Source organism: Takifugu flavidus, chromosome 14 (genome assembly GCF_003711565.1).
Source record: "Takifugu flavidus isolate HTHZ2018 chromosome 14, ASM371156v2, whole genome shotgun sequence".
NCBI lineage: Eukaryota > Metazoa > Chordata > Actinopteri > Tetraodontiformes > Tetraodontidae > Takifugu > Takifugu flavidus.
The window spans coordinates 8,063,683-8,076,273 of NC_079533.1; the positions used below are offsets into that span (position 1 = coordinate 8,063,683).

At 47.8% G+C, this 12,591-nt stretch overlaps 1 protein-coding gene across 5 annotated transcripts in view; it reads left to right on the forward strand.

Moving 5' to 3' along the window:
* Positions 1 to 425: 425 nt before the first annotated feature.
* LOC130537825 (disks large homolog 4) overlaps positions 426 to 12,591 on the forward strand; it is a 35,515-nt gene continuing 23,349 nt past the window's right edge. For all 5 annotated transcript variants that reach the window (XM_057054890.1, XM_057054891.1, XM_057054892.1 and 2 more), the window contains exon 1: positions 426 to 602. In XM_057054890.1, coding sequence (XP_056910870.1) covers positions 441 to 602 — 162 coding nt within the window. In that variant the 5' untranslated portion in view covers positions 426 to 440. The remainder of the gene's footprint in view (positions 603 to 12,591) is intronic.

Here is a 12,591-nt window from a genome sequence, read left to right on the forward strand (position 1 = left end):
CACAGTTTCCTTGGCAACAGAGCATACCGGTCAGCTTAGCACAGGAAGAGAATTTTACCCTACACTGAAGAGAGATTCCGTTCTGAAAAGTCTGCTGCTTCCAAATGCGATATTAAATTCAACTGATGTCAAGGTATCCCCCCCCCCCCACACACCTCACATCATCTCTCCTCCACGCATCTTATTTGCCCGAGTGTGACTCACTGAGTTAGCCGAGATAGAAATAGAGCAATAGTGCAAGTAAAAAAACCCCATGGTTGGTAACAGTGGCTATTCCACCAAACCTGTTCCAGAATGCAGCACTGCCTTCAAAGTGAGAACAGACTCGGTGTAAAAGCTGTGTGAAGGAGGGAAAAAAACGCAGCTTTTGCCAAGAGATTGTGAGGCAGATGGTCAATCTATAAAAGGGAATGTTAGTGCCCTGAGGAAAATGACTACTGATGGGCAAAGCAGGTACCAGATCAATTAATGAGATATTTGACTTTTATTCCGCTGCCGGAGCGCAACGTGAAGCTCGGCGCCGTCGACCTTTCACCTACACAATCGCTGGCAAATTCCAAAAGTTCTCGTCGAACTTCGGAGGGAGGCCGGCTGCATTGCAGGTGAGGCGTTTGGCTCGCCGTCGTGCAGCAGATGATGGCGGAGCGGCTCACTGGATGAGCTGTCCGGACACCCACATACTGCTGAGCAGGTTATGTGAACAGCGTTGCGTCCGCGCGCCGGTCCGTGCGCTAACTTTACTGTGTGGGTGAAGCAGCAGTCAGGCGCTGAGAGAGAGAGAGAAAATTCTAACACTGCATATGGTGCATATACTTGAACAGAAGTGTGATTAATGCAGGCGATATCTCACTTTATTTAATTCATTTGAAGATGTAAATGTCACCACAGTCCCTTAAATGGTGATTTTTGAATATTGGGCTTTCTAGCTTCTTCTTTTAACCAACAAGCTCCTGGCTGTGGCTCAGGTACTATTTCAAGTAAGCTTGTCCTCCATCTTTGAAAAACCCCCAAAAAGCCTCTGAGGCCAGCGTCCACGATACCTGATGTGCACAGTTCAACTGTGGCCAGAAGCGTTGAGAGGAGCAGCGTTTTTGTTTCACTCTCTTAAAAAATGATGCTCTGCCTGTAATGAGGTAGTTTTAACCTTATGGGAAATTGCAGTTGTTTTAACTCAATTTTGTTTTATTTTTACTGGACTTGACAATAACCTTTGCCTAAATAATAAATCTTTTTTAAAAAAAATCAGATGTGGTCATAATTGCAACAGGGCTGCATTATTTTTTCCATTTCATGACATATTACACTCTGTAAATATACATTGAATTTTAACTGTTACAGTGTTTTTATTAGAAACAAACCAAAACAACCCAATAGGAAGGCCCAGTTAGCACGTAGGAAGGTTCTGGGTTAGATTCTAAGTCTTTCTGTGTGGACCCTGGGGTACCCCGGGTTCCTCCCACAGACCCAGATATGCACATTATAGTGACTGGAGACTCTGAGTGTGTGAGTGAATGGGGTGTGTCTGTGTGTGACCCATTGACCACTGGGACAGACTCCAGTACTCCCAGGGAAGCTGATTAGGAATAGAAAATGCATGGATCCTGGTAACTGAGGTGGCCTGACGCTTGTGTCCAGCTGGAGATGCTTATATTTATTTAAAGAGGTGGTCCTGGAAGGTCCTGCAAGTTTCAGTCCCTGGCGAGTAAATGATTCATGTGCGTTCTCCCTTCGTTTCAGCAGCTTATATAATTTTCTGCTCCTTCCTACACTAATTTCCCAAGAAAAATTAATAACATCTTCAACAAAGCAGAGCGGGAAGGCGTCACTCACAAGCCAGATTACGTAACATTTCGAATATGAGGGCATATCGGCTTGAGGAGACGTCACAGGGTTTATATTTGGTTGCGAGTTCGACAACGCCTTTCACACTGCCTGTGTTGAGTCGTGGGGGGGAGGGGGGGGGCTGTTGTTTGATTATGGGAGCAACGATGAGTTTGACTGTTAAGCAGGTTCTCAGCTGGGGAAACTTCGACTTTAGTGAGTATTTTCTGTGCGGTGCGGTCCAACGGTGCACCTCTGCGTAACCTTCCGCCTACTGTGTTGCCCCCCCCTTTGATTACCCCTCCTCTCCCCGTCCTCGCCCTCGTTCCAGTCCTCTGCTCTCACATTTCCACTTCCATATTTTTTCCACCCTCCCTGCCTCCTTCACCCCCGTAATTCCTCCACTGTGTTGCCTTCCCTTCCTGTTATCTCCCTTTCCCTCCTCTCCGCTTAGTCCCCCCCTCCCTCGCTCTCTGCTCACTAGCTTACCTTCTTCCCTCCTCTTCAGCACTTTTGAGGATTCCTGAGCTAGTGCTCCTTCCAATAAATTATAGATTCGACAAGATGTAGTCAAAGTCAGCAGCGCCGTGTGCACTTCAGTGGCTTCACGTATGGCTTCATGCCCCAACGTAAACGCCATCTTCCCTGGAATGTGTGAGCGCTCACATTTGTAATTATTTTGTGCTCTCAGCTGCCCTAATGGCTCCATACATGAATATTTATGCATGTGGAACTCCGAGCACGAGGAGCTCATGGCTAATGCGTTCAGAGACTTCAAAATGGAGCTAAGATAATTCCTCCAAACAGATTCTCCTCAGTATTTATTCAACTCAAATGCATTTTTCATCCATCTTATCAAGTGTCCATTCACCCTTCGGAGAAAAGAGTGTGTTCCGTACAGTACAGCGCGCTGTGGGTAAGGATTAGTGATCCAGTGCTGGGCTCTTATGATCTCAGCTCAAGGACACTGGCTTCCATGAGGCTTTTTGTATGCAGCCAGAGAGACACTGATCCTGCCAAGATGCTCCCAAGGCACAGAGAGCAAAGACACGGGGCTTGCCCCGGTGCAAGGCTCACGCCATAACTGCACGATGCAGAGGATCCGCTGCCCAATTAAGAACCACGGCAGAGTCAAGCAGACGGGGGAAATGTGGACAGACGTCCTCGCCCTTCGTAATCTCTCCGTCGACAGTTTGGCTCCAATAACAGCTCGTAAACCGACGATGCAAATTTCTGCAGCGGATGCAGAGTTTTTGGGGGTTTTTTTTCATTTTCAAAGCTCCTCCCTGGTTTTTTTTGGTCAGAACGCACACCCACATGATCAGACGGTGCTCAATGTCGGGCCTCCAGCATCAGCTCACGCCCCATGAACCACACATGCAGCGAGTGGCGGCTTGTGTCAAAACTTGCCGACTTTAATTGCACAGGAGGATGAGGAAGAGGAGGATGAGGAAGAGGAGGAGGAGAAGGAGGCCAGGGAATGGCTCCGCGTTAGCTTCTGTTTTATGTCGGCTCCCCAGCCGGGCCGTCCCGCCCTCTGGGTCCGTGCGCGTTCGTTGATCGGTCAGGACGGATCACACTGGGCACGTTTCAGCGTAGCAACACAAACTTTACTATCAAGACTTCAGAGTCTGTTTAAGGACACAACCTGTCTGTCAGCGTGGTCCCCTGGAAGACCAACTAAGGCTGGGCCGAGTCCATCTTATATACGGTTCATACGTCACTTCCTGTTTACCCTTCCTCAGGTGTTTTCCCTCGTCTCAGCAGAACATGACCTGACCTTTCCTGAACCTACCACATCTTACCAGACTCCCTCAAAGCACACATGCTACCTGTTCCTGTTTCGACTCAACACAATTAACAGTTGTGTAGATTTTATCTATGTAAGCAGAACTTTTCCTCTTGGCCTCGTCTTGAACCTGCTGACATTGTAACGTTAGCTTGGCACAGATAGAGTTAGTACATCTTGTCATATGCTGAGCTACCTGCAATCAATCAGATGGTTCTCATTCTTATAATCACATACATTTCAAATACTTCCACATTTAACATCTCTGCTCGCTATCCATCCAAACACATTAGTTACCCGCTTCCACGGTCCCAACGCGAGGCTAACCCCTGGTCTCTCAACCACTTTATTATGCCCACCACCCCCACTGGGAGTCAGCCAGGAAGATGGCTGGTGAGAGCTTCACATTGTCACAACACAGGCTCTACTCCGCTGTAACTCTTTGCTGTCCTTGCTTTTATAGACGGATTCAGCTAGAACGACAGTGGGTCATTAATTTTTTCTTGAATATTCACAGGCTGTGGACTCGGGGGTTGTTTAACGCTCTGCGTTTGATCTGCCGAGAAGGTCGTTGGCTCGTACCCACATTTCAGCACATTCCGTAACAGCTTACATATATGGGCCAAACGCTGCACCACCACCAAAAATGGCATGAACAATGTCAGTCAAGTGGAGCTAACATGTCAAGCATGACTGGCGGGTACTTTGGGGAGGGGAAAAAACCCGCATTAACCGTTTTTGACCTGCTGTTGTCATCAACCTTTGAATCATCTTTGGGGTAGTTGCACTCTGACCGGTGCCCGCTAGAGGCGCTATTGTTGAGCATGGAAATGAGTGCAGTCATTAATATTGAAAGGAAACCGAGCATAACTGAACCTTAGCCAGCACGCTTCTTTAACGTGGTCTCTGTATTTTATGGGTGTATGAAATAAGAACCCAATATCTTCAAATTTACCTTTTTTAGGAACTCTAATATCTCCTTGTTGCTTATCATTTTTTTGGAGTTATTATTTGGAGAAGGTAATTCTGCTTTCATTTTGCTCATCATGTGAACGAGCGTCCAGCCTCTCTCTGCCCACCAGTCTCTGCCACTTAGCTTCAGCATGTTGGCCGTCCGTGTCGCTGTCAGTCCAGGAAATGCCCGTACGACAGGTGACAGATTTGATTCATCGGGGCTGTTCGGGCTAAAGAGGTTGTGTCATATCACGCTGAGCGAGAAGCATTATGTTGAAACATGAGGCTGCGATGATGCACAGGGAGGAAGACTGGCTGGAAACTTCGCAGTTCCTTCACATTGTAGAGCAGAGCAATAGTCAAGATAATTCAGCTATATCAGCGGAATATACAGTCGCTGCGATGAACTGGTGCTGATCATGGATGATAGGCAGAACAGGTCCTGGGCTCAACCTCTCACTGGGGTGTCTGTAACACAACCATACATTGGAAATTTAATTTACGAACAATAACTCTACTAACTGGCATACGTTACGTAATGAGTGTATTTCCCAGTGTGGGTCAGTATACTCACCTTTACTACATACTGAGGACCAAAGCCCTCCACCAAACTCCAAAGTGGGGCCATTTTGCAGGGCCCCACAACTTCCAAGGACTGTTTGAGGGTTTAAGGAAGTGTTTTGAGGTTAAGGGGAGAATAGTTTAGAGTTAGAGAGTCAGTCGGGGGGGTTGGCATTAGGGTGAGGAGATGGGTAACGTGTTGGGCCTATGAAAGTCCCCGCAAACATAGAAATATCAGGATGTATAAGCTGTTTAGTGTATGTATGTATGTATGTATGTATGTATGTATGTATGTGTGCGTGTGTGTGTGTGTGTGTGTGTGTGTGTGTGTGTGTGTGTGGTGTGTGTGTGTGTGTGTGTGTGTGTGTGTGTATGTATGTGTGTGTATGTGTGTGTTTTATGGTGCACAGAACAGCTTGAAAAAACATGTAGAAACACGGATAATGATGGAATACCAAGGAAGTTAGTGCTGGTGGTTTACCGGTTTAGCAAACAGGTCCTACAATTACGTGGTCAAGTGTTTCATTAGGGCACATCATGACACCTTGTGGCGCCCAGGTAAACTACAATGCAGGAGCCCCCGACTCGTTTTCATCGTGGATCTGGTCAAATTTGAGCCAATTTGGTCCATATGAGCTCAGATGCAGTGTTACGTAACACAAGTCCCTGAATAAACGCTTAGGTTGGAGCTTTCCCTCGTGGATACGAAGTGGATTTGTATCATGTGGTCGCGCCGTTGTGGTGCCACAGGCCTGTACGCTACACCGATGCTAAAATTTTGGTTCTGGAGGTTTTAGTCGTCCTGTCCAGCAAGGCAGAGATGATTTTCCAGTGCCAGTATGCCACTTCCGGCTGGCATGTGGGGAATTAGCTTTAAAAAGGAAAGAGGAAGAGGAGCGTGGGGATAAAGATGGTGATGTTCTGATGGCGGAGCCAGAGTTCAAACACGCAGTGATCACATTTACCACAGCTGCGTAAGAGCAAACACATTTTTTATGGGATTTGTTTGTCTCTAGCTCCGAATCTTCATGTTCCTCTCATAGGTGATGTCAGTTGCCTAGCAACCAAGCAATCAGGGGCCCGATTGTTGCCATGACAACATGGCAGGGGTATCATCATCATGAAGAGAATAGAGATGAAAGGAGGAACAGAGAGAAAGAGAGGGAGAGAAAGAGAGTCCTGCCAGTGAAGGGTGGTGAGGTAGGAGGATGACCTCTGAGTAGGCGGCAGGAGAGAACGTTCATGAACGCAGAGGATAGAAAATTAGCGGCGGCTAATGTTGCGCAGCGTTCGACGCCGCTCTAACGGAACAGGCCCCGTTCCAGATGGAAATGTCACGATGTGCTCCAGTTGTCTTCGGTCACGCAGCGAAGCCGACGCAGACGCCGCGGCTCAGCGCGGAGCCGGGGTCCAGAGGGCCCGGGGCCGAACCTCCGCAGGTGTCATAACCCATCCATCAGCCGACAGCAGTCCACTGTAAAACGGCCCGACGGGGCCATGCTGCATTTACCCCGTTCGCTCTCTGCCTCAACTCTTCCCTCCACTTAATACAATCACGCAGCCGAAAGAGCGGAGACAGAATGGAAACGAACGCGCCCCCCCCCCCCCCTTCTTTTTTGACAACAGTTGTGACGCTTATGAATCAGAGAAGATGTGAGTTAAGTCTCAAATACTGACAACATTTATTGAATAAGTGGCCTGACTTCAGAGGGGGGGGGGCAAGTGTCTCGAAGCTACCCGGGCGGCGGAGACAGCTGTGACCTTTGAACTTTCCGAGGAGCTTTGAGTCTTTATAGGAGAGTCAAAAACAGTCCCGGGCATCGCCTGGAAGCTCCCACTGCCGAGTCAGCATGTGGTGCCACATGTTTATCTGTTGACGTTTATTCTTCTGATTTTGATGTTGAGGAGTATTTTGTGGTGGCGCTCTTGTTAAAACAGCTTCACGGTGGCTTATAAGAGCAGACGGATGAACAGAGGACGAGGGGGGGGGGGCTGGTTGAGGTTGCTGACATGACCCATGTGTCCACCAGCTCCTGCTACCGTCAGGTATCGGGTCAGGATGAAGACGCGAGGAACCTTAAGCCCGGAACGGTTGAGCGCCCGAGTAAAGGGATGAATGGCTGCGTCTGGTTCGCTCCCTCCGTCTCCATCCCTCCCTGCTTCACTCACCAGCAGTGACAAATGGATTTTATGAGTCACGGCTGAAGCAGGCAGCCAGGCTTCTCCGTTCAGACCCTCTCAAAAGAAGATCCATCTAACACCAACTACCAGGGCTTCCAGGAAAACTCTCTCTCCTCATCTGCTGTGACCCCCTCCCCCTCCTTCTTCTTCTTTTTTTTTTTACAATTCCCCCCTGCCATTCTCCAGCTTTCTCTCTCTCTCTCCCTCTCTCTCTCTCTCTGTTTCTCCTCATCCCTCCCCTCCTCTACTGCGGGTGTCTGGAAAGCTGTTTTTCCTCTGTCTCTCGCTCATGAAGGGCTGCACTAAGCTCCCTTCTCTGTGCCCATGTGTGGTAGGTAAATACACCTCTCTGTTCCCGTCGTCCTTCTTCCTCCATCTCTCTGTTGCCGCCTCTGTTTTGCATGTTGCTCAAAGTCTGCCGCTCGCTCCGGCTCCGGCAGCCTTATGGGAGGACTGCAGCTCCATCTGCGTTTACTGCCTTAGACCCGTTTGCACTGTCCTCTGTGGTGTCTGAAAATGCGTATCGGCCTCTTTATCTTGCGTTTCTACTCCTGCGTATGCATTGCTGGGTTTATTCCGGCTCGCTCGGTGTTACATACGAACATGGCCTGGCACGTGTGGGTGTGTATGTGCTGTATGTCTCATCACACACAGGGAGCCAAACTCCAACAGACTTGTTGATTAAAGCATCACAGTGAGTGCGTGTTTCATTCCACTGCAGGTTGGGCTTGTTTTCCTCCATCTTTGCTACGAATCAAACGTGTCACTTGATTTTGGGGCACGACGAGGGGTGTGTGCGGGGTGTGTGTGTGTGTGTTGGGTTGGGTTGGAAATGACCGATGTCATCTGGAGGGTGGTCCTTCTGTCCTTAACTCAGAGTGTCGTTTTTAAAGACAAAACTGGGCCGTCTGTTACGCCACTTGAACATATTGAGCAGTTGCCCCTGAAAATGTAACGGCAACGAAGGCGTTTAGCTCACTGTGCAACAGACTGATGGAGGAAGTCATCAAGAACGCCGCGCTGATGGAGGAAGGTCCAGATTTTCACTGGTCTGGCATTGAATATAAAAGTAGCAGACAATAGTTAACATGACGAAGGTACAAGTGGTTAACATTAATAACAGGCCTTTGCTTTGAGGACGTGCCAGACGAGAACTGCTCGCTGAAGTCCTGTTGAAACCAGCTGACAGACGTTCGTTTCACATTCAGTGAAATGTGCCAAACACTGTTGGCATCCTTGAGGTCTATCACACCTGTCAAGTGCATTCCAAAGCGAATAAACTATTTATAAACCTGCATTTTCCAGCGCAGTATCACCCTTCATCTCCGTTGGTGTGTCTTGATGGGGTGTAAATCAGCGGAGCGTCAGCATCATGATGAGCCATCCAAGTGCTCTCGTTCATAGACGAGCTGTTGACGCCGTTACCCTGGAGGTCATAGTTCGCAAAGCAACTCAGGAAACTTTCAGAGTGGAGGGTCGGGGCCAGAATTAGCACACTTGATTGGCTGATTGTGAGTTTTTCAGATATACACAACTGCTGCCTTCATGTCATCGTCCCGGTCAAGCGTGGGTAATTTGGAGGAAGGTTTAGAGAGTGTGTTGGCAGGTCTGGAATCACGTCGCCACGCTGTACGTTGCGGTTTGATTTTAGAGAAGCTGGTGGTTTGTCCACGTGTGTAGGCAGCAGATACGGCGCCTTACCTTTTCCTGCATGTGCTACTTTAGCTAGCTGCATTTAGCTAGCTGCATTTAGCTAAATTGCATTCATCCATCACCAACGGCGGCTTCTTGCCATTTTGATCAATTTTTGTAAAGAAGCCTTTTAAAAAAAAATATTAATACAGACTCTACTGAGTGCTCCTGGAAAATCTTTTGCACAGAATGTAACCTTTTAATTACAGTAAATCTGAACTAGTGGCTGCTTTTATCCGACCTTCTCTGAGTCTGGTCCAATGGTTCCTGGCAGTGACCTGCACTGAGCAGGTTGAGTCCAACACACAGTCACAGGGTCGACTCAGAGACCCCGATCAATCTAGCGCGCATGTTTGTAGACTGTGGGAGTAAAGCGGAGCACCCAGAGAAAACTCACACAGATATGGGAGGAACAGACAAGTGCCCAGCTGCACTTTCTCCATGATGTTTTATGGTGTTTTCTGATGTGTTTTTCTCTTTTTTTTGACATTTTTTGGTGAACAAAAAGTTGTCAAAGTCAGCAGAACTCCAATCACCTTAGTTAGATACTCTCCAGTCAGTGACAGTACTAAAATTAGGTTTGGCCAATAATGTTTTTTTTCACCAAATCGACCACGTCGGCGCTGCCAACGATCTCTACCTGCTGGCGCTCGATGGCTGCCTTTATCGTCTTGGCGGAGCAGATTGGTAGCCTGCTGCGTCCGCTACACGCAGAGCCAAACCCATCACCGCTTGTCTCTTAAGTGAATTTCATTAAGGGTGGTTCCAAAAAAATATTTTTCTTTTTCTTATTTTTTAACCTTTGTAGGGTGATTTCCAAATTTGCCACAGCAGGTGGAGACCGGGAAGTGCTTCCATTTGAGCCATCTAAGGAATAAAAGAACTATTCCAAAATATTTCAGCAACTGTTCCTAATTTAGCTCTTTAATTAGGCAAGTCTGAGTGCGGTTTGGATGAACTAATGAAGATTATACTGCAAAACCGATAATGAATCAGACATAAAGTAAATATACAGTGTGACACAAACAGCGGAAGCATGTGTAAGATCGCTTTTATGGAAAGAGCTCTGTTCTGGAATACAATAGATGGGTTTGTTACAGGAGTTTTGGGGGATGGCGCATACTAATGTCAACACAAGCAGAAAAAATAAGGGTTTTTTTGGGGCTAATCCTGGGCCTTTTAGGCACGTTAAAGGTGTATCATGGTGGCTGTAGTTCATGCGTAATGCATTACTCCGAGTCCACTGCCGGTGATGACTTCATTCCGGCATGGTGGATTTACACAGCTGGATGGGTTTGCAATAGAGAGAAGCAGGAATATCAAATGAGAAAGACTGTGGGCTGCCTGCAGAGCAACCTTTGAGTGCTGCTGTTTCACCTGCAGAAGTGAAGTAAGGCCATGTGTATCTACAATAAACTACACAAAGTGAACCTACCAAATGTGCACCTCCGACATCCTCCGGACTGAGCCAGCTTGCAACAGTGAGAGCAGTGAAAAGGCAAACAGGACGTGTCTACGTGTCTGATTAATGCAAACAATCAATAGCGCGTCTTCCGTCTCCAGTTACACTGGAGCGTGAGTACTGGAACTCTCACTTTGGGTGTTTCCCCTCTTCAGCAGAGCTCAGGCGGTCTGAAGGCCTGCTGAAGAATCCCAGTTGTGTTTGCACATGAGGCATCGTCAGAGCAGCTGAGATGTAGAGGTCCTGGAGGCAGCGTTGGCGCGGCTTTGGAACCCCCAAATTCTGTTTATGACAGAGTTATACGCCGTAAATGCCAAGGGAAAATAAGCACTATATGTGTGTTTGCCTCCCAGTCAGGCCAGTGTGAGTTTAGAATGTGGCTGTGAGGATCCATAAAGAGGGAATAAATGCCTGCGTGTGCTGCGGCTGAGACGGAGAGGCTGTTCCAACATCAGCCCACCGTCAAGGTCAGCGCTGGGATATCCGTGGGGCTCCTTGATTTAAGTTTAATTCCCCCACAAACATCCCCAAATGTCAGCTGGCCACGTTGACGGTTGACTCGGAGTAATCCAGGCTGAGATTTATGATGGGACGCCGTCATTTGGGAGTGATAGGGTGAATATTAATTAAGCGATGTGTAATTCTGCTGAATGAGCCCCTGCGTAGCCCAAAACGTAGCTCATAACACAATCCTTGCCGCCCGCCCGCCTGCCACTGTAAAGAAGCATCATCCGCACCAACAGTGAACACACAAGGTATATGGACTCTTTATTAGGGATCAGCCACCCCCTCCCCGCAAATGTTGCCATGGAAACGTGCTTTTGGGGCTCTTCACACAAACACTGGCCGGTTTCTCACGCACAGAGTGCGTCAGTGGCAGCAGCAGAAGGATGTTAATGTTGCACTTGAAGGTGGAACGCCATCAGCTCAGGCTTCCATATGAGCCTCACGCCTCCACACATGAATGCCTCACTGGAAGTGGGAGGTAATTTGTACCATATCATAAAACATGTACTATAATAACGATAATTAAGGATGTGTCACAGCCATATTCCCTTTCCTGTACTGGTGGTCTAAAACTCTGTTAGAAAATATATATCTAGACTTCAGGACGGACATAAAAGGGCCTTTCAGTGGCCAAAACATGTCCTGGAGAGGACACAATCAAGTCTGAGCTGACATGGCCTCCCTCCTGCTGTTCCTATACACGTCAGTGCTCAGTGGACTGAAAAATGCATTTCTGCTGTCAAAGCCTTTCTCCTACTGCTCTAGTGTCTGTCACAAAAGCAGGAGGAGCAAGGCTGCTGCTGCCACGGATGCAGAAGGAAAAGTCCGAATAAATCACAGCGTTTTAACTTTTCCGAGTAAGTCCGACCGCGCGCGGGATGAGCGGCCATGAAAACGTGTCGTGGGTCTGAAGGAAGCAGAACCCCGGGCTTCTGTTGTGCCACGTCTGGCACATTTCATCGATTCCATCCATCCGATCACTCCGAAACGGCTTCCTCTTTCAGTGTGCTGTAAAAGCCATTTTCCCAGCAGTAGCTGGTTTATTTCACACATTCTCATTGATTTCCCGAGATATTCCCCAAAGGGCCTGTGAGGGTTTTCTAGGGGAAAGTGGGGGAAACATACAATCAAACGGCACAGTGTTGTGTTTGGGCCAGCCTGTGTGTTCAAATAATGCTGACGTCACCTGGGAATGTTGGGCCCTGCGCCGCAGTCGGTCCTGAGGTGAATGCACAATATTTAAATCGGGCCTACCTGGCTCTCTCGCCCCACCCTGTGGGCTCAGCATGTCAGCACATGATTGAGACCCACCTTCGAACCTCTTCTGACCATCCACGCGGCCTTTCCTTGAAAATGCCAGCAACAACATTCTTTTATTATAGCAGACTTTTTTTCCCGATTACTATCAGCACATTTGAATACATTTTACCTACTGTATAATTAGAAGTGGCATGCAATACTAAAGGTACTTTACATACCACACTGGTTGTGTGGAAACGTCAGGGTGTGAGGATTATTGTGCAGTTTAACCACTGTTGAAAAGGTGAAGATATTGAATAACTTATAACATTTGGTATCTAATTATTTTCAGGTACATATTTTTTCTGTGTACAACATGTGGCAG